The 22,755-nt window shown below is 39.5% G+C and overlaps 2 protein-coding genes across 2 annotated transcripts; both read left to right on the forward strand.

Moving 5' to 3' along the window:
- Positions 1-292: 292 nt before the first annotated feature.
- On the forward strand, positions 293-1,258 carry LOC142139934 (olfactory receptor class A-like protein 1). Its single transcript, XM_075197798.1, has one exon. It carries the CDS (start codon positions 293-295, stop codon positions 1,256-1,258), a length of 966 nt encoding a protein of 321 aa, XP_075053899.1.
- Positions 1,259-13,893: 12,635 nt separating this feature from the next.
- Positions 13,894-14,859, forward strand: LOC142139935 (olfactory receptor class A-like protein 1). Its single transcript, XM_075197799.1, has one exon. The coding sequence runs from the start codon at positions 13,894-13,896 to the stop codon at positions 14,857-14,859; it is 966 nt and encodes a 321-aa protein (XP_075053900.1).
- Positions 14,860-22,755: the final 7,896 nt, after the last annotated feature.

The following is a 22,755-nucleotide window of genomic DNA, read 5'->3' on the forward strand; positions in this document are numbered from 1 at the left end:
TTAGATATAATAATTTGTTTTCAGATACTCTACTTAGGAAAATATTCCGCTATCAAACACTATGTATATAATTACATAATTACTTATTATTTTATCTTTCATTTTTACAATTTTAGTAAGTTGCTCTAACAAAGCTGTTGTTTTTCTATAAAGATACTAAACTGTACTATTTCCTATCAAACTTGTGACATTGCTTTTACACATTTCTTATATTCAAGGCTTTACACATACACACAACATGATTCCTTTTATTTCACTTTTTTTTAGATATCGTACAATCTGATATGGTTGGATGGACCCTTACCTTCTTCTGAAAGCGATATGTTTCTTCCTCCTTGTGATAATTGGAATCCCAGGGAATATCTTCATTCTTTTGCAATTTGCCTACATCAAAATCTTTGAGAAGAAACTTCTTCCAACCAACATAATATTGACAGTTTTAGCCATGTCTAATTTTCTTATTATCCTTTCTCGTATCATCCCACAATCTTTGAACGCCATTGGTTTAGATGATTTACTTAACGACACAGAGTGCAAGTTTGTCATATATACTTACAGAGTAAGTAGGGCCATGTCTATTTGTATCACTAGTTTACTTAGTTGTTACCAGTGTATTCTCATTTCCCCAATAACTAGCAATTGGATTTATCTAAAACAAAAGGTAACACGAAATGTGTGGATCATCATTATCATGTTCTGGATTATCAACTTCTCAATGTACCCTTTCAGTATTCTAAATGCTCATGCCAGGAAAAATATAACATCTACACCATATACTCTTCACTTGGTGTACTGTGATGCCGACTTTCTAACTTATACGGCATATATTGTAAATGGAACATTTTATGCAATTCGGGATTGTTTTTGTGTGGCAGTAATGATGCTGGCAAGCATTTACATGGTGTACATCTTGCTTCGACATGAGAGAAATATGAAAGGAATTAGGAATTCAGACAAAGGTCAAAGGAGATCACCTGAATACAAAGCATCAAGAGCTGTCATTTTATTGGTTGCCCTTTATGTGGTGCTGTTTGGACTGGATAACTCTATGTGGGTTTACACATTAACTTTGTCTAATGTGAGCCCTGACATGAATGATATTCGGATATTTCTAGCATCCTCATATGCAACACTAAGTCCCATTGTCATCATAATAACCAACCCTAAACTTCACCACGTTTGGAAGTATTTATTTAGGAAGAGGCCTTTTCAGAAAGATATAGGAAGCCATGGACTTGTGTTTACTATAAGTAAATAGCTATGGAAACAAATATAAAGCCCTTGCCAAAAATATTGACACCCTTGCAGTTTCTGACTAACATTTCTTCTAAAAAAGTGTTGAAATTAAAAAAAAAAAAATTGTATCCACATATGTATTTCTTTGGTTTGTAGTGGAATAAAACAGAGAAAGAAGGAGCATTTACTAAGTTACTATTTTTTTTTAGAAATAATTGGATTTTAAGAAGGTGATTCGTCTTCACTTTGGAACTGAACTCACATGTGGTGACTAGCAATTGCCTGCAATATATAACAATCACTCACTAAACAAGCTGGAATAGAGAACATGACTCATTCTCCTGTTTTGTGTTAATGTGTATACTGCAATGTGCATGGAAAATAGAAAGACAGAGAATAGTCTAAGGGTGTCAGATAGAAGATTGTAGCATAGCATAGACAATCTTAAAGCTACAAATAAATCTCAGAGACCTTGATGTTACTGTCACCCTGAATAATATTATTAGGAAGTTTAAGGTCCATGGCAGTGTAACCAACCTTTCTAGAAAGAGAAAATTTGATTAAAAATTGTAGTGCAACATTGTTCAAATGGTGCAGAATTCACATCGATCAACTGCCAAATAGATTGAGACTGAACTTCATACACAAGGTACAACACCTGTGGAAAGATCAGAAAAGCAGAAGTTAGGACAAGTCACCCTTCAAATTTGAGAGAACTGGAACAGTTTGCACAAGTTGAGTGAACCAAACTGCCAGTGGGGAGGGTGCAGAGAGCTCATCCACGGCCATAGGAAATGGTTGGTTTTGCAGTTATTTTGACCAAAGACTACGTTACCTATTATTATGTCTAGGGTGTCAATAATTTTGTCAATGCCATTTCTTTTTATTTTCTTACTTAATATGATTTATAAATGTAATATTTTTTTATATCTTTTAACAGAGAGAGCATTGCGGAGACTAAACACTGTTCTTAATTTGACCTTGTGTTAAGCGGAAATTAGGAGTCACTTGAAAAAAGTGCAAGGGTGACAATATTTTCTACCACAACTGTTAACAATAAAATTAAGATAACTGTACAAACTCCCCTCAACATGGTCCAGTAAATTGACAAGTTTAAATTGTGTTTCACTATGGTCAGAATACCTATTGCTTTCATTGTTCAAAACTGAATACACAGGGACAAGTCAACTCTTGTTTGTCCATGTGTAGGCAAGTTTGAAATTGAAGGGGCTATGTCAAATGTAGCCAATCCAAGCATCTAATTGATGTAAATGCAATAGAGTAGTATGGTTACATAGTAATACAGTTAGCAAGGTTTTAAAATATAAGTGCCTATTAATTTTTGCCAATTCTTATATGGACTAGCTATGTCATTCCAGAGGAACAAACTGGTGTGTAGAGATTGTGGGCACACACATACCACTTTGAAACAAATTTCACACATCCAACCTGTATAATCATTTATTTTTTCTCTTTTCAGTTTGAGCACATTTCTTAACTTGAACTGCATGTATACATACATATATCTTGTATACTACTTTACTGCATTTATGGAGATTTCTACAGTTAGTATTGTTAAAAATAATTTATGTAAGTATAAAACATGGTGGTTAGAGCTTCTCTATTTAAGCAAATTTACCTAATTGCCCACTTGGCGTACTAATGCCCACATCCCAGCTTTAGAGACTAGAGTTAAATAGGATGGACAGACTGATTACTGGAAGTGACAATTGTATAAACACGATTGTTTTTTTTCTGCAATTAGTGCTCGGTAAAAACAAAACAAACAAATAAAAACACCAGTTGAAATGCCAATGTATAGGCTTAAATAGCAAATGGCACTAATTACAAGAACAGAGAAATGTCTGCATACTTTAAAAATATCACCAGTTATAAGTGCACTTATATAATGCCACTAATTACAACTGGAGTAAAAAATATTTTTTTTCCCCCAGCAGTTTGTTTGATGTAAAAAAAATATATAGGGGGGTATTCAATTGTTGCTCCGGGCGCCGCCGGAACGAGCGCGTTAACACTATTACCGTTTATACGGTAATTACTCGCTCAATTTCAGCTCGCAGCTCCCTGAGCAGCGAGCTGAAATTGAGCGAGTAAATTACCGTATGAACGGTTATTACGCGCAATATTACCGTATAAACGGTAATAGTTTTAACGCGCTCGTTCCGGCGGCGCCCGGAGCAACAATTGAATACCCCCCATAAGATAAGATAGCAAGTTATGTGTTGCTTGGGTAATTGAACACTTAATGGCCTATAAACACTTTTTCATAAGGCTATAGACATATGACATATTGATACATGCCTTCTTTATGTTCAAAGACTCTGTGATTCTCTATAAATTATTTATCAAATATTGAGTTAATCTGAACTAATTTATTATTTGCAAATCACTAAAATTAGTTGATTTTTGGAATGAATTTGTCCATCTCTACTCACTAGTTTAAGGTTTTGTTGCTTTACACAAATATATACATGTTTCAAGTTATGTTGTTAGATTGTAACTATGTTTGACTGTTTTTCCTATTGAAGATATTTGGAATATGTTAATTCTTTAAAAAACAAAATAAAGCATATTGAAAATTTAATTTCCAGATTTTCCTTTCTTTGTTTTGAAGTTCTCACTAGTATGTATAATCACTTTTGATGCATTGGGAAATATAATGCTGCATTTTGACAATTTCCCTCATATAAAACAGTTATGATTTATTTTCTGCATGTACATTATAATTTATTAATTGCAATAAATGTAGCCTTTTTTATAATGCCACCTTTTACTATAGCACAATTTTGACATTTTTATTAAGCTGGAGTTAATCCATCCATTGGTGTTATGTTTTTCTAAAGGAGATTTTGAAAAGGGTCAAAGCATAGTATTTTGCCTTCTCATCCATGTTCTTCTAGCACCTAGTTTCTCAACTTGTGGTATGTGCACCCTAATGGGTATCTCAGAGAGATTTAATGGGTACTTAAATATTACATTTTATTATTGTTAAACAATGAAACATACACAAAACTAAACAGGAGTATTTTAAATACATTTAAAGGCAAAAAATGGCTTTACTTAAATGTATTCAAGTTAGAGCCTTCTTTCAAAATATTTACACATAGTGGTTGAAATGTTTACGATGGTATGCCATACCTCCAGTTCCCCAACTACCTTCATTGTAAACCTATCAAATTCCATTCACTTACATTTTCAATACCGACACTTCTAAATGTCCACTTCAGCCACTGCATATTGTATAATATAAATTTGATATATTTTCATGTGCATGGAAATTTATCTATACATGATCTGGCAACCCCTGTAAGTAAGAAAGATATACCAGATAGTGATGCATTTACTCCGCCACTCCATTGTATTCCAAAAACACAAGGGGCTCAGTTATATGCAAATGGAAGGATGTTCATTTGGTGCTCAATTGCACCCAGTCGAAAATAAATGTGATATATAGATATATAGATAAATAGATATTTCTCAAAGTAAGAAGAATTAACAGGGTAATTTAATACTTCTAAGAACCCAGACAGCAGGTAATTTTATTACACTTGGATGACATGACAATACCTGTTTAACATGCCATTTGCTTTATTAGTACCTCAAATGGTGCTTATAGTTTAAACACAGATAATTATTCCAATGCATTAACTCCACATTGAATACATAAACAGTCACATTTTAGTGTCTGGCTAATTACTCTAATTTGGCATGACATTAGACCTGGATTTAATGGGATGGTGAATATTGCAACATGATCCTGTAATGTCCCATTACTGTTCTATAAGGTCACATCTATTATAGCTCCTGTGGGGGGTGGAGGAGTTACTTTGCCACATAGAATAAATAGGAGCCCAAGGTTCGAAAATAGGTTTGATAGTCCCATTTGGGGCTCAGTACCTACTTCCCATCCAACTGGATGGATCTGCATTCCTCTAAGGGCCCAGTCTCCTCCAAATCATATTCACAGTGGACACTAACACCTTCACCTCTAGCACATAAGGGTAGTGTGGGTTTCTTGACAGCATCCATGGGTACAGGGTCTTGTGTAGACTTCCATGGTGTAATCTTGAATTCCCAGAGTGGGTAGTAGGGTTGGAAGGTAAGTATTTGTAGCTTGTAGCAACACCTGAGTTGTTGGAATTCTGGGACAACTGAGAAAGCTTCTATTCTCAGGGTCTTCCCACCCCCCAAACTAAACACAGGAAACTGTCAATAGACAGGCAGAATGGCAATACTTGAGAAGTGGATCTAGTGGGGTTTCCTCTCCGACTGCATCCACTAAATGTCTTTCTGGGGATAATCCAAACTAAACCTGTGACTTTTTTATGTGGCTTCCTTTTGCCACAGCTCATCACCATCCTCCCCAAACATTCATCAGCATTCTGAACAGGTACAACAGCAATTCTTTGTGCTGGGGATTCCTGGACCATTCCTCTTTTCCCACAATACAAATTCTCCAATCCTGAAACTATTTATGTTGAGTACCCCACTGATGTTACATCTGGAGCATGTTATGGGCACCGCCACGACTCTCTACTCACCAGCGTCCCGGCCGTCTCTATGACAACCAGGACGTCACTTCCTGTTTTCTTTCCGGCTGCTGCCTAGGCAACGGTCAGGACGCTGTGTAGCTAGCGCCGCGTCCCGGCATTAGGTGCAGCCGGGCGCGGGTGTAATATTCATTAAGCAGCCCCTGTGTCTGATTATCACCGCTGGGTGCTCCCCATTGGCTTAGCCTCCCTGCCGGTTATAGTTCCTGTTACTGTATACTTGCCAGCTCCTGTGCCTTTGAACCTGTTAATATTGGATTTTCCATGTATGACCCTTGACTTCGTTTATTGGACTGGATTCTTGCCTGTTGCCCTGACCTTTTGCTTTGGTTCTGGATTCGCCTTGTCTTCTGCCAGCCCTGACATCTTGCCTGACCCTGACCATGTTGCCTTCTTTGAACCCAGACCACGGCTTGTTTCCTGACCACGCTAGATGCTATACCCTACTACTCTGCGCTACGGTACATTCATACACCTTTACTACTCTGAGTATAAGACCTGGGGGCACCCCAGTACCTGTGAGCATAACGAGCTCCATGGGAAAGGTGGCTGCTATAGGTGAAGACCTCTTCAACTGGTTCTACAGGTTGATGATAAGACCGTTAGCCGTAACAGTGCATCAGGAGAGTTGGTACCTTCTGTCTCTTCTCTTGCACATGTATAAGCTGCTCAACTGTATACACATGTTGGGACTCCAAGGTGCCCACAGATGTTGGTTAATCTTGAACAATATCCTGGTCACACAGCATACTGTCAGCAAATTGGGGTTACTTAGGAAAGTCTGTGCACTTCCTTTCTCTACCTTTTTGTTTTTAGTTTCGCTGGCCTATATTGTGGTAAAATATAATTAAAAGAATCATTCCTGGGTTTCACTCTGTCTTTACCCACAGTCAGATCCCAGAACAAGGGCTGCCTACCAAATTTTTGCCCGGGGGGCGAGACTTGGCTCAGCAGTCTATTAGGAACACTTTAAAGGAAAAAAATGCATATAACTCAGTGACCCAGCCCAATGTAGCCCACTGTCAGACTGGCAGATACCCTCTTCTACACAGCCCAGTCACACCCTGTACCAGAAGTAGTTTGTCTAAGGATTTAGAAGGACTGACGTTATACTTATGATGATGATATGATGGAACATCTTTCATGGTTGGAAACAACCATAGTACATTGCATTAATTCAGAGTCCAAAACACTCAGGACCAAAATGGTTGAATAACATATGCCCTCTATAATTCTGCTTTTATTACGGTAGGCCTGAGTCATTAAGGCATGCATACTGGGCCTGAGTCATTAAGGAGAGCAAAGCAAAATAAAAGAGTAACTTTGCACCTTGGCAAAACAATGTTACATTGAAGGGGAGGTAAATTTAAAATATGGGGACATATTTATAGTTGGGATAAGGCATGTCCTACATCAACTTTAAATTTCAGCTTAAAATATTTTGCCTTGGTTTCCTTACTGACCCAGGCCCACTGAGCACAATGTATATTTGCTTCAGATTGCCTATAAGTCCAGTATCCAAGTTTCCAAAGTCATCAAGGAGCGGACGTGAATATACATGTGGTGATGACTATGGGTGTAGGTTTACTTTGCTCTACTAGACAAGACACTGCAGGATATGTACAACACCAATGTAGAATATAAACTCACTAAAGAGCGCACAGAATTATTTTTTTAAAAATAATATTACCTGTTCATTTTTTTAAATTATTTTTACAATTTATTTCATACCTTGCCTACATGCATCCATCCCCTCCACACCTCTTTCCAACCCTGAATTCATAGGGTGTAGTAAGTGTCCTTTGCGCTCCAAGATGACGTGGACGAGGCTTCGCTCCTTGGCATATAGTCTGGTTCTGAGCATGTGCAGAATGAATGTGCAAACAACATGCAAAAAATTAGGCAGATACGCTTCTTAATGACTCAGGCCCAGTGAAGATATTAATTTTACGTACTGGTGTTCACAGAGACACTTTGTATTGTACAAATCGTCACACAAGAGCATATCTCCTAAACCCTTCAGGGTAGTCAGGGCAGCAGCATCCTGACAAGAGCCTTCTTCTCCAGCTCTCCCCATGATAGCAGCTTGGGCAGCTGTGGACAGTCCACTAAGGTGAGCCTCCCACAAAAAGCTAGGTTGGACAGCAGAGCAATTGGAGATTAGAATTCTCCTTCTTAAGGGGACATGGGCACTAAATAAACATTCACCGCACATCAGAATAACATTGATAATGCACATAACAAATAACTTTGATCCTGCACATTAAAACTAGGATTAATACTGCACATTAAAATTTGGAATATATTGCATACATATATGCAATATATCATACTTGCCAACTCTTCCGGAATGTCCGGGAGACTCACGGATTTTAGGTAGGTCTCCTGGACTCCAGGGAGAGTACGGCATCCTCCCGCATCTGTCCACTTTACTAGGAAGTGGACAGAATTAGAGCCAAAATGCCACGATTCTCAGGGAATCGTTGCAATTGGCCCTGCCCCTGCTGTAAAATGATAAGTTAGCATCACTACGTCACAAGGGAGGGGCCAGAATGAAACAATTTGCATAGCTATGCCCAAAAAACGCCCACCACCCCCCAGGCAGAACCCGGATGCCGTCTTCAGAAAGTTGTGAAGTATGCAATATATATTTAATGCAGCAAAAATGTTATAGGATCCTCTATTTTAGTAATCATTATTAAGGTCATGAATTAGAATTCATATACAGTATATATATATTCCATAGACAAAAAACCTTACGGTTTAACATGTCCGATTAAGGTTCCTTACACACCATCTAAAGCGTAAGAAAGATATTGGAATTCTTGAATTCAAACTCCAAAAAGCAATGAAATTATGACGATTAAGGCAGAAACCTTAATGGACATGTTCCTTGCGCAATACAGACATGGTATGTCATCACATCCTGCGGTTAGCTGCAGATTCAGCACTGTCATGGAGTGAGATTGCTGTCGCTCACAAAATAGTGGAGCTGCTAATTCACAGATTTGTGTGTTCACTGGAATACACACATACAGTACTATTACATTTTATTAGTTTAAATTTATCGTAGTTTAGGGCCTTGGTGTCTTAGAAAGAGACAGTAAAGCAACTTCATAAAAAATTAGAACTACAAAATCCCTACAGAGCATTTCTCCCTCCAAGACTCTGCCTGCCTATTAAAGATACCTGCAGAATATAGCTCATCACCAAATAGTATCTGCTCCCGAAAGATCCCTGCAGTACATTCCTCCACCCAAAACACTTCCCGTAGCTGACAGACCCCTGCAGAACATCCTTACACTCAACATACTACCCCCTCCTGACAGATCCCTGTAGAGCATTCCTCCCACCAACACTGTACCTGCTCCCAGCAGATTCCTACAGAATATCCCTCCTCCTGGAACACAATACTTGCTCCTGACATACCCCTGCAGAGCATTTTTCCCTCCAAGACTGTGCCTGCTCCTAAAAGATACCTGCAGAACATAGCTCATCACCAAACAGTATCTGCTCCCGAAAGATCCCTGCTGAGCATCCCTCCATTCAACATACTACCCCTCCTGACAGATCCTTGTAGACCATTCCTCCCTCCAATATTGTGCCTAATCCTAAAAGATACCTGCAATACATTCCTCCTCCCCAAATATGATTCCTGTGGCTGATAGATCCCTGAAGAAAATCTCTCTATGTGTTTGGATTACACTATTGTGCAATTAACTAAAATAGTCTTGATGGCTTTATGTATCCTTAAAAGTTAGCTTAGGGCTTGTGAAAGAATGTAATGTCAGACATTGTTACTGAAAACCAAACCAAGCAGAGGCTTATACATCAATTTAATTAATTTAACTCTATTGTTATTTTGTGGTTCTAATTTTTTATGAAGTTGCTTTACTGTCTCTTTCTAAGACACCCAGGGCCTGAGTCCTTAAGGCAAAATAGGAGTAAATGTTCCCTGGGACAAACCATGTTACAATGCAAGGGTTGCAAATTAGTTTATTATTTTGCACATAAGTTAAATACTGGCTGTTTTTTCATCTAGCACACAATTACTTGCTAGCTTTATTATTACATTGCAATTTAAAGTTGATCTAGGACATGTCCTACTCCACCTATAAATCTGTCCCCACATTTTAAATTTACCTCCCTCTCCAATGCAACATGGTTTTGTCCAGGTGCAAATGTTACTCCTTTTTTATGCTTTGCTCTCCTTAATGACTCTGGCCCCCAGGCCCTAAACTACGATAAAGCTAAACTAAGAAAATGTAATAGTACTGTATGTGGGTATTCCAGTAAACACACAAATCTGGGAATTAGCAGCTCCACCATTTTCTGAGTGACAGCAATCTCACTCCATGATAGTGCTGAATCTGCAGCTACATAGCACCCCCTACGCACCAGCTTTTCTTTCACGTCACCCCCTACCCACCACTTTGTCCAGCCTCTGAAGATTCGGGGCACAATGTGGATATCAGGCAAAGAGGGAGCAGATCAATATAGACTGATGCCAGGTCCCACACACCTACGCAAGACGTTAAGAGGAGACTTCCAGTGACAGCAGCCAGAGTGAAGAGAATATATATATATAGCAAAGAAATTGCCAACAAGGAACCCATAGATGCATAGAGGGTACACGTTTGCTCTGGATGTGGGAAGTGGTTTTCCTGCAGCCCTCTACTTGTCAGAGACCCATGGAACAGCAAGCAGGTAAACTGAGGATTGTATCAGTGTGCAGTTCAGGAAGAGTAACTGAAACACTCACCGGGGAGAAGTTGTTGGTGGTATCTCACATGCTGTGTGCAGTCCCTCTCACTGATTTTTGCTCCCGACACTCAACATTGCAACAGTTGACACAGACCCTCAGTCTAGCTGCTCCTCTCTCTCACTGATAACCAGGTACATCACCGGATCTCCACAAAACAATAAAAAGAAACCAAATCACTTATACTCCGAATACTTTAATATATTTGAAATTGTGCACATCTATAAAGCCGTGCGGTGGCTACTGCACAGCTTTATAGATATGCACAATTTCATCTGATCCATGGCGGGGGTGGGGTGATTGATCACCGCCGCCCCCCCCTAACGCTGGGACATGCTATCTCTCGCCGCTCACTGACTGTCGGGAGTGATGTCATCATCACGTCCCGACAGTCAGTGAGGCGCCCGCCAGAGAGGAGCAGAGCATGGAGAAAACTCCATGGTAAGTACAGAAGTGAGAGTGTGTGTGAGAGTGTGTGAGTTGGGGGGAAGAGAGAGAACATGGGTGCTGCAGGGGGGGAGAGAGAGGACATGGGTGCTGCAAGGGGGGAAGAGAGGACATGGGTGCTGCAGAGGGGGGAGAGGACATGGGTGCTGCAGGGGGGGAGAGAGGACATGGGTGCTGCAGGGGGGGGAGAGAGGACATGGGTGCTGCAGGGGGGGAGAGAGGACATGGGTGCTACAGGGGGGGAAGAGAGGACATGGGTGCTGCATGAGGGGGAGACAGGACATGGGTGCTGCAGGAGGGGGAGACAGGGCATGGGTGCTGCAGGGGGGGGAGACAGGACATGGGTGCTGCAGGGGGGACACACAGGGCATGGGTGCTGCAGGGGGGAAGAGAGGACATGGGTGCTGCATGAGGGGGAGACAGGACATGGGTGCTGCAGGAGGGGGAGACAGGGCATGGGTGCTGCAGGGGGGGAGACAGGACATGGGTGCTGCAGGGGGGACACACAGGGCATGGGTGCTGCAGGGGGGGAGACAGGACATGGGTGCTGCAGGGGGGGGTCACAGGACATGGGTGCTGGCTGCAGTGGGGGAGAGAGGACATGGGTGCTGCAGGGTGGGAGACAGGACATGGGTGCTGCAGGGGGGGGAGACAGGACATGCGTGCTGCAGGGGGGGGGCAGGACATAGGTGCTGCAGGGATGGGGATGTTTTCACAACTTAATCCACAACAATAAATCCGAGGGGGCCATGCTTGAAATAAATTTAAAACATTGAAATGTGAATATTATGTGAATTATTATCTTATGTGGTTGTGAACTTGACCTTAGATCTGGATGCATTTAGTTTCAGAAAGGAACAGGAGTGGCCCTTGGGAGAATGTACTATCATCTCACTTAGGAGATTATCAATGAAATAATATATGTCACAAACTCAGATGATATTTTTTGAACAGTTATATTTGCCTTGTATATTGATACAATTTAATTAATCTCTAGTGGGTTGACATCTGAAACAACATGGACTATAAACACAAGTGAATTCCTTATAAGAACATTCCTACAGCAATAGTGGGATCTCTTTGGAGAGGTACTGTATGCTTACCAATACTTGTCCTATGTTAATGCTGCAGTGTTATCAGAGCTTAGATTATATGTTATAGTCATACAGAATAATATGACACTAAAATGTGCCATGTGATTTTTTTTTTGTTTCTAGAATTTCTAGCTTATATGATGCCATGATGACTATAAGGAGAAATTTAATGCAGTACTGTCATTTCCGCATAAAATCACATAAGTGTCCATAATGCATTAAAAAGAGATTTACAAACATGAGTCTAAGAACCATTTATGACCAAATGAAACAATGCAAATCAAGTTCAAAAGCTGTATTCATTCCTATTTGTGGAATGTGAGTCCGTTTAGTGCTGCTGTTGTGGGATTTGCAACATTGTGCATAGCATGGCCCATTGGCATCACTGGCAAAGCAGAGATGAGAAAATTGGAAGTATTCCGTATATAATGATTAACTCATAGCTGTTTTGCTTAGAAATAGCTCTAAAAAGCAAACATTATATTTTTTTTCTGCACACAAGAAATTTAAATTAGATACATGTGGTAGGGAAATTGCCAATGAAGATATTCCTTACTTTTTCAACGATTTTAGACTTTTGCATCAAACAAGAGGTGTTGATTCTTCTCGAGTTGATGCTAACTACAACTTTCAGTGGATTGCTGTCTGTACATTTAAGGCACACAACACAAAATTGGTTTGGCATAATTAAATCAATGTATTTAAGATATATTTTAAATGCAAAAAACAAAGGAAGCACAATGTCTTATATATTAATTGATACCTAAAATAGGCCTTTTGCGCGGTTATTTCCAATCAGAATTTCAAGTTTTTGGTAAGCTGAGCCCAAATGTGAGTTTGGTGAATGTGGTCTTTGTACCATCACAGCTTGCATGAGCATATATAAAGAAGAAAGGTAATCTGTAATCCTGAAACATTATTAACATTCAATTGCAGCACAAAATTATAAATAAAGAATATTAGCGTGGTTAATTGTTTTGGAACATAGTTCATTCAACAGAGTTCCCTTCGATATCCCAAAAAATGTAAACATTAATCAAATCTAAAAAATATTGTTATTTAAATGCATGCAAAATGTACGTATCCGTATTTTATAAGAAAAGTAGAACAAATCACATTGAAGGATGTAACAATCTTTGTTGCCCATCTAGTTGTGTTTTTTCCTGTAAGTGCATCCTGACTTTTAGGGAGAATCCAATTGCTAGCGACGAGCTGCCGGACATCACCACATAGTACCACTGTGCTCCTTTTCGTGTACCTGAACATCGCAGATATTTCTGCCACCAGCACTGCCTTTATGACTCAAATGCACTCCACAGCACATTGCTAGCATTTGTATTCCCCCCATAATCTAGCACCCTTAACCGAAAATACACACTGATGCAATATCCAAAATTTGTATGTAAATGTTTGGTATGCATAGACAAATGTAAATCAATTTAGTTCTAATATTTGGTTGAATGTTTTTTTCATAAGCTACATTCACTGCATCTATTTTCTTGTAAAACAACTTACATTTTGAATAATTTAATTAATTGGCTTTAAAAACCCTATATGGGAATATATTCCACTATCAAACATTATGTATATAATTACTTATTAATTTTCCATACAATTTTACAATTTTAGGAAGTTGCTTTAACAAAGATGTTGTTTCTCTGAAAGGATCCAGTGAAACTTGAGACAGTGCTTTTTTACATTTCTGCTATTCATGGCTGTTCACATATTTAGAATTCATTATGTTTCCCCCTTTTGTAGATACTCTACAATCTGATATGATCTAATGGACCCTTACCTTCTTCTGAAAGCAATTGGTTTCATCCTTCTTATGATTATTGGAATCCCAGGAAATATCTTCATTATTTTGCAATTTACCTACATCAAAATCCTTGAGAAGAAACTTCTACCAACCAACATAATATTGACAGTGTTGGCCATGGCAAATTTTCTTATTGTCCTTTCTCGCATCATACCACAAGCCTTGAACGCTATAGGTATAGAGGATTTACTTAATGACACAGAGTGCAAGTTTGTCATATATACCTACAGAATAAGTAGGGCCATGTCTATTTGTATCACCAGTTTGCTTAGTTTTTACCAGTGTATTCTCATTTCCCCAACAGCTGGAGTTTGGATTTATCTTAAACGGAAGGTGACACAAAATATGTGGATCATCATTATAATTGTGAGTGTCATCAACCTTTCAATGTATCCTTACAGTTTTCTAAGTACCCATGCCAGGAAAAATAGAACGTCTTCTCAATATGCTCTTCATCTGGTATATTGTGATACTGACTTTCTGACTTATATGGCATATATTGTTAACGGAACAGTTTATTCCCTTCGGGATTTTATTTTTGTGGGACTAATGATGCTTTCAAGCATTTACATGGTGTACATCTTGCTTCGACATGAGAAAAACATGAAAGGAATTAGGAATTCAGACAGAGGTCAAAGGAGATCAGCTGAGTACAAAGCTTCAAGAGCTGTCATTTTATTAGTTGCCCTTTATGTAGTGCTGTTTGGACTGGATAACTCTATGTGGATTTACACATTAACTCGGTCTAATGTGAGCCCTGACATGAATGATATTCGGATATTCCTAGCATCCTCATATGCAACACTAAGTCCCATAGTCATCATAATAACCAACCCTAAACTTCAGCACTGTTGGAAGTATTCACATTGGACTAGACCTTTTCAGAAAGACATAGGAATCAATGGACGTTTGATCTCTATAAGCAGATAGTTAGGGAAATAAATATAAATAGTCATATTATTATAACTGTAGAATCCCCTCTCACCAGAGTTCAGAGAGTTGACAATATGTTTTAGATGTATATGACTAAGGTACAAATATCTAATGCATTCACTGTTAATAACTGTGTACATGTGGATGAGCAAGACATGAAGTAGTTGCCAGGGACAATCAGAGCATTAGAATGTTATAATGTTAACTTCTACATGGATAAATGTTTCAGCTAAGACAACTTGTGTGTCACCAACATGTAGTCATTCAAAGCATCTAATTGATAACAACAACACCAAGTAGTAATGGTACACAGTTACTTATTTAGCAAGTCTAAAATAAGATTGGAATTTGTATATTCACCTTAAATTGTTATATATGGAGATGTCCACAGTTAAGAACATTAAAAGTCATTTATGCAAGTGTAAAACATTTATATTTGCACAAATTCACTTTTTTGCCTACTTAGCTCATCCATGCCCACATGCCAGTTTTAGGGGTCTAGACTTAAAGAGAATGGGCAGACTGACTATCGGTAGTGACAATTGCACATTTTTTTTCTCTGTGCATTGTAATAAAAAATACACCAGTATTGAATTGGTATTTGTATGCATAAATGGAAATGGCATTAATGAAAAGGGCATTTTTGTATTAGACTTTACATTAATCTGTGTGTTAGTATGTGCATTGTATAAATGACATCAGATAAGGTGCCATTGTATTGCCTTGGTACTTGTACACTTAGACAGATACTGGCGCTATTTACAATTGGAGGAAAAACAATGTTTTTTTATCCAGTCTGTGTGGTGCAAAATATATATTAGTTGAGACAGTGAGGCTGGGAACATACTACAGAATTTTGTTCAACCATTGTGTTATGTACAATGATTGTGCTAACGACAGAAACAACAAAAAGTTATGATCAGCATGCCGATTCATGCGTACATACTATACATGTTTTAAAAGATTTACCCTCCGATCTGTTATAACCGTCGGATGAAAAGATCATGGGGTATATTTACTAAACTGAGTGTTTGAAAAAAGTGGAGATGTTGCCTATAGCATCCAACCAGATTCCAGCTGTTATTTTATATAATGCTCTAAATAACTGAAAGCTAGAATCTGATTGGTTGCTAAAGGCAACATCTCCACTATTTCAAACCCGCAGTTTATTAAATTTACCCTCATGACTCTGTAAACTCTATGAAGATCCAGATCATGAGTACATACACACTGAAGGATTGGAACAACATTGGAACGAGAGTTATAGTTCTGCTGAACAATCAAATGAAACGATGATTGATACTTTGGAATGACTATCGTTCATCGTTTAATTATACACACTAATGCGATATTAGCCCGAATGGTCATTTATCGTATGATTGATCCAATAGTCGCCTGAAAAACCAGTAGTGTGTACCCAGCCTGAGTCACTATTGGACTAGTGGATAAATATTGGATAAAGAGTGCATAGAACAGATGAAGATGAAGAATACCAGCCCACTGATAAGTCACAGCCCACAGAACACAAGTCATAATAATATAGAAGCATTTAAATGTGGAACTTATTGATCCTTTCTGATTGGCTTTTTTATATTCAGTGCAGTGTGATTGATTTGATTCTCCAGCAGCATAAATTATTCCACAAATTTTGAGCAAATCTGGGGGTAAATGTATGAATCTCCGGATTCTTCATCTCCGGTGAGTTCAGCCTCTTCAGCGCTTAAATTTAAAGCGGCGCTGCCTTGTAAAGGGAAGTTTCCCTTTACAAGGCAACGCCACTTTAAATTTAAGCGCTGAAGAGGCTGAACTCGCCGGAGATGAAGAATCCGGAGATTCATACATTTACCCCCTTGTCTGATCACTAACATTTGTCCAAATTCCAGAATCTTTTTGCCCATCTCCACTCATGAGTTTATTATATTGCTTTACATAAATATGTACATGATATCTGTCTCAAAAACCATTCTTAAATTGTAACTATGTTTTGTTTATTTAACTTCTTCCACATAGCTGAAGAATAGGTTTATACGTTATAATAAACAGAAAACTTCATACTGTAAAATGTATTTTTCAGACTGTGAGTTACCACCTGGTAAATTTTCTGTACAAATGTTCATTAAAATGTATTAATTCAATAATACTTTATATACTTTATAATGCCTCTCTCACTATACCACATCTTCCCCTGTGTAAAAGGCTTGGGTTAAACCATAAGTATAGGGTTTTTTAAGGCGCTTTGAATTAGGGTCAGACCATCTTATAGGATTATGTTGTCACGTCCATGTGTCTTGCTTTAAAATAGGTAGAGATAGAACAACCTGTAACAAAAAGGATGTCATCATCAGAATGTCACTCTAGCTATTGGGAACTTAACTTGACCATGGAAAAATTCTGAAAGCGGCTTCATGTAGGTGAGACTGTAACTGTCACAGTTGGCAGAGCTAACATGCACGTAAGCAAAGCATTACACTGGTAGGCGGAGCAAACATAAGTAGGCAAAATCAGCAAACCAGTGGGTGGAGTACACACATTGGTTATGTGAGTGGAGCAGTTTGACCAGCAGCAGGGAGTTCCCAGGGTTAGCATTAATTAAATTGTATTTGGGTCTCCCACTGGTTCAAATGTCTCCCTAGCAGTATAAATAAAATAAAAAATATATATATTATTGCCTCTACCTACCTATACGCAAAACTTTATGGATGTCCCAACCATGACGGTGAGAGCGCTAAGTCCCAAGAAGATGTTTCACCCTCCCAATGCTTTCTGTTCTCTTAATCTCCTCTTCTTGGGGATAGGGGTGAGATTTCACAGATAAAAAACACATACTTTTAAATAAAACTGTGATTACTTGTAAACACAATAGCATGAACAATTTAAAAAAATGCTTTTTTCGAAAACAAAAATGTTCCCATGAATGCAACATAAAAAGTGTATTGCAAGGTTTATACTGTTCTGCATGATAATTTGGCCAGTATTAATGATACATATACAATACAAAGAGCATCCTAGTGTCCATCATACAATGCAGAGAGCATCCTAGTGACCAACATACAATACAGAGAGCATTCTTATGACCACCATACAATATAAAGAGTATCCAAGTGACCGTCATACAGAACAAAGAGCATCTTACTGACTGACATACAATGCAAAGAGCATCCTAGTGACCACCATACAATGCAGAGAGAAGTCTTGAATTCGCCATGCATTACAGAGAGCATTCCTATGACCACCATACAATACAGAGAGTATACTTGTGACGGCAATACAGATAGCATTCTAGTGACCCCATATAATATATAAGAGCATTTTTGTGACTGTGACACAATACCACACCCTCATCATGAATTAATCCCTCCTCAAAATAATTAAATCCATTCTCCTCATAAAACCCTTTCAACAGCATAAATCTGTTAACTCTCTTCCAGTTTAATTATTAACCCCAATGTCATCAATTTATCATATTCATTAATCCTCTAATTACTTTCTTCAGTTTCATCAAAATATTGTAATATGTGACTAGATTGTTTGTTCCTGTATATGTGTTCCCAATATGTCTGTCCCTGTATATGTGTGTGACCTGTGTGCCTTTCCTTGCATATGTGTGTGACCTTTGTGTCTGTTCCTGTATATGTGTGTGACCTGTGTGTCCATACTTCATACTTGCCAACTCGCCCGGAATGTCCGGGAGACTCCCGCAAAATGTGTCCAAGATGGCTCCTCTCAACTTAGGTATCTACCGTTGCTCTCTCTCTGACAGGCTGTCTGGATGTCTGTTTCTCTCAGTGTCTCTTAGAATCGTCAATTGTCATTTAGAGCAGCTTCTTTACACGGTCACCCTCCCCACTACATGCTGGGATATGTAGTTCACTGCCGGCAGGGGAGGTAACTAAAGCGCATGTGCGCAGGGCCGCCGAGAGGGGGGGGGAGCGGGTACAGTTTACCCGGGCCCGGCCATGCCAGGGGGCCCGGGCCGGGCCCTCGCTGCTAATTATTATTTTTTTTTTTAATTTTCTGTCTTGCGCTTTTTTTTTTAAACTTTTTATATTTTTTTTTCCCGCGGGGGGGGGGGGGGGGAGGGGGGGGGGTCTTGGGTTTCTTGGGAGCTGGGAGGAAGAATAAATAAAAAAAAAATAATAAATACTCACGTGATCGCGCGGCGCCGTGTCCCTCCTCTCCTCCATTCACACTGACTGCCGGGCGTGACGTCATCAAGTCACGCCTGTCAGTCAGTGAGGAGCGCCGCAGCCAGCAGGAAGAAAGAAGACAGAAGAGGAGACAGAAGAGCAGAAAAGAAAAGAAAGAAGTTGACAAAAGGTAAGTAAAGAAACGGAGAGGCAAGGGGAGGAAAACAGAGAGGGACAGTACTATAAAGAAAGGGGACAGAGAAACAGAGGAGGAAAAAAAGGAGAGAGCCACAGAGGAATAAAATAAAATTGGGGAGAGAGGAACAGAGGAGGGGAAAAAAAGTGGGAGAGAGGAACAGAGGAGGGAAAAAAAGGAGAGAGCCACAGGGGAATAAAAAAAAAAGTGGGAGAGAGGAACAGAGGAGGAAAAAAAGGAGAGAGCCACAGAGGAATAAAAAAAAATTGGGGAGAGAGAAACAGAGGAGGAAAAAAAGGAGAGAGCCACAGGGGAATAAAAAAAAAAAGTGGGAGAGAGGAACAGAGGAGGAAAAAAAGGAGAGAGCCACAGGGGAATAAAAAAAAAGTGGGAGAGAGGAACAGAGGAGGAAAAAAAGGAGAGAGCCACAGAGGAATAAAAAAAAATTGGGGAGAGAGGAACAGAGGAGGAAAAAAAGGAGAGAGCCACAGAGGAATAAAAAAAAGTGGGAGAGAGGAACAGAGGAGGAAAAAAAGTGGGAGAGAGGCACAAAGTAAAAAAGAAGGGGGAAAAGCAGCATGGAAGTCGCAGTGTGAGCATAAGGGGGTACAGTGTAGTTGTGATGAAGGGGCACAGTATTGTGTGTGTAATGGCACAGGGGGCTTGTTGCAATGTAGTGTGTGTGAGGTAGGTGGCAACTAATTAATGGGCGCTATTTTGTTTATAGGGTGATGGTGAGGCAATTTAATAGTAGGGACTATTAATTTAAGATGGGGTGGTTTGGGGGCTATTGAATCTTGGGGTGAGTTTAGGGAGAATGAGGTCTATTTATTAAATGTGACTATGAAGTATTTAATGGCAGTGATGGTTGTGGGAAATAGGTATTGCTGGGGCTGTTTGCAGGAAGGGAAATAGGTTTATTTATTAAATGTGAATAGTATTATTTTAATGTTGGGGCTGGAGGAAGGCCTAATTATTAATCGTGGGTGCTATTGATTTAACGCTGGGGCTGGCTGTAATTTTCTAAATGTAGCCATTTTTTTTTCAAAATAGGTCCTTCAACATTTCTGGATCTGGACAAGCCACAACTAAAGAAAGCAGCAGCCACAGGTGGAGAAAGTGAGAAGAACAGGTAGGAGAGAGCAGCACAGTGTGTGAAATGTTGTGATTCTAGTAGGGACAATACCAATTTTTGGTGAATGTTGTGTCCAATGTAAGGTGTAGGCCAAGACTGAACTGTTTGTGTACACACTGCATTGTTTGTATACTACCCTGTGGTGGTAGATGTCCTGAAAGTCAGGAGTGCTTGAACATATGTGACGCTCCGGCGAATTGAGAGCCTAGTGGTTTTTATGTTAGCCACGCCCCAATGGCACGTTTGCCACGCCCCCAAATGCATGACCACACCTCCCAAAATTTTTGCACCGCCGTTTGGCTAGCCACACCCCTGAATATATGACCATACACCTAACTTTTTTTGCGCCTGAAGGCGGCGCAAAAATTTTTTGGGGCTTACTTCACTATGAGGGGGGCCCCATGAATTTGTTGTACCCGGGCCCTGAATTCTTCTTGGCAGCCCTGCATGTGCGGACCACTCAGGTCACTGGCGCTACACAAATAAGTCCAATTCCATATTCCCCAGTACAACACACTGTACAGTGCACACTGTATTATATAGCCTCTATAAAACTGTATTGTATGGAGGTCACTAGAATTCTCTATTGTGTAGGCTAGAAAAGGTTCTGCATTGAATACAGGTCAGATGCAGTGGTGGCGTGTCGACAGATTCATTCTGTTGACATGCTTAAAATGCAGACATTGTGATTGCCGACAATAGTAATCTCAGCAGTCACTATATCTACTTTAAACGAGCAATGCCGGCACAATACATTTACAACAGAGAAATAAAAACACTGATAAAACCAAAAACTGGTCCTGGCAGCTGGCTCCCCACAATCAGATTAAGCCTAGTGCTGCCATCCTAGTGCTGGTACAAGCAAAATCAGAGGGATAAAAAGCATGGGGTCCCCCTGATTTTAATGGAACCAGCACTAAGCTGCAATGCCGTAGCTAGACATTTTAGTGCCCTGGGCGAAACAGGGCACCGGTGCCCCCCATCTAAGTGGGAGTGACATTTGCCAAGTGGGTGTGACCAACCTACTGTTGGGGTGTAGCTAGCGCTCTACTAGTACTAGATCACACTGAAACCACCTCCCTCCCCATTCTTCATATTTTGGTTTTGTAAGGATCTTTATGTAATGAGCCTCAATAGAATCACAGTGCTTTGTGCATACACAGTATGCATACATCTCAAATCTCATATCAAAATACTCTCCCACTCGCCCACTTATACCTACCTTTGAATTGCACCTTGCCTCATCTCTGGTATCCAAATCTCACTCCTGCCTACAAGACTTCTCCCATGATGCTCTCCGCTCATGGAATTCCCTAACATACTGTTGAAGTCGTATAATTGGATGAACGATAGTATATTGGTTTAATATTGGTTTGCCGTGCGTATTGCGAAGCGTACGCCACATGTTACGTGACGTGGTGCGTTCGCACGGTAAAATACGCACACACACACTCGCATTACAACAGTTAGTTATTTATATAATTTCATATTGGTTCTGTTACACTGTAATTCAGGAGCAGATAGTATTCGGTTTATTATTAGTCTATATATATATATATATATATATATATATATAGAGATATATATATATATATATATATATATATATATATATATATATATATATATATATGTTGATTATATGTACATTGTAGTGTTATTAAAGGTTTAGGTAATAGGAGAGGTGTCATGCCTGATATCATATTGAAGCCCTAATCATCAGCATATGTCCGGTGCAGTCGGCGAAGAGATCGCACATTGCATACTTTAGTTATTGATATTAGAGAGTAAAACCTTTGTATGATACTGGCCATGAAAAGGAGCAGACCCCCTGGAGAGAAGACCCCCACCTTTGGATTCCTTAGATTGAATCAACCTATTACCTGTCTGGCCTGGACCCACCCAACGTCTGGACCTATAGAAACAATCTACGTCATCTCTATTGTTCACAATGAAACACTGACTGTATATATATTAGCTGCATCTCACTGGGGCTCAGTCAACTCTGACACAATATTCTATACAGAATATTGTCCATCGGGTCCCGTGGGTGCGCAAGCGATTGCATTGGTATGTACTTATCATTTGGTATTGGCTGTGCTGTACTGTACTTTATCATGATATAATAATGTATTGAATTGTTGACTATTTACATCTGTTAAAAATAAATCACTTTGTGCTTTGGACACACATACAATTGATTGGGCAATGCTTATTTTAAAACGATAAAATTACTTTAATAATACTCAATCAGACTTTCCCACAGCCTTCAAATGTTTAGGCGCTCTTTGAAAACCCATCTCTTTGTTTAGAGGTGACCTTATCCCCAATAATACTATTCACATTACTGCTGTCAGGCACAGGACCTGCTGACCACCTGTTTAGGGTTTGGTGCTTCCACCTACCTCTGACCGCCACTCTCCTCTCTCAGTGGG

The sequence above is a fragment of the Mixophyes fleayi genome, chromosome 2 (assembly GCF_038048845.1).
Source record: "Mixophyes fleayi isolate aMixFle1 chromosome 2, aMixFle1.hap1, whole genome shotgun sequence".
NCBI lineage: Eukaryota > Metazoa > Chordata > Amphibia > Anura > Limnodynastidae > Mixophyes > Mixophyes fleayi.

Coding starts and splice junctions, on each gene's coding strand:
- LOC142139934 (XM_075197798.1), top strand. CDS start 293: ATGGACCCTTACCTTCTTCTGAAAGCGATATGTTTCTTCCTCCTTGTG.
- LOC142139935 (XM_075197799.1), top strand. CDS start 13,894: ATGGACCCTTACCTTCTTCTGAAAGCAATTGGTTTCATCCTTCTTATG.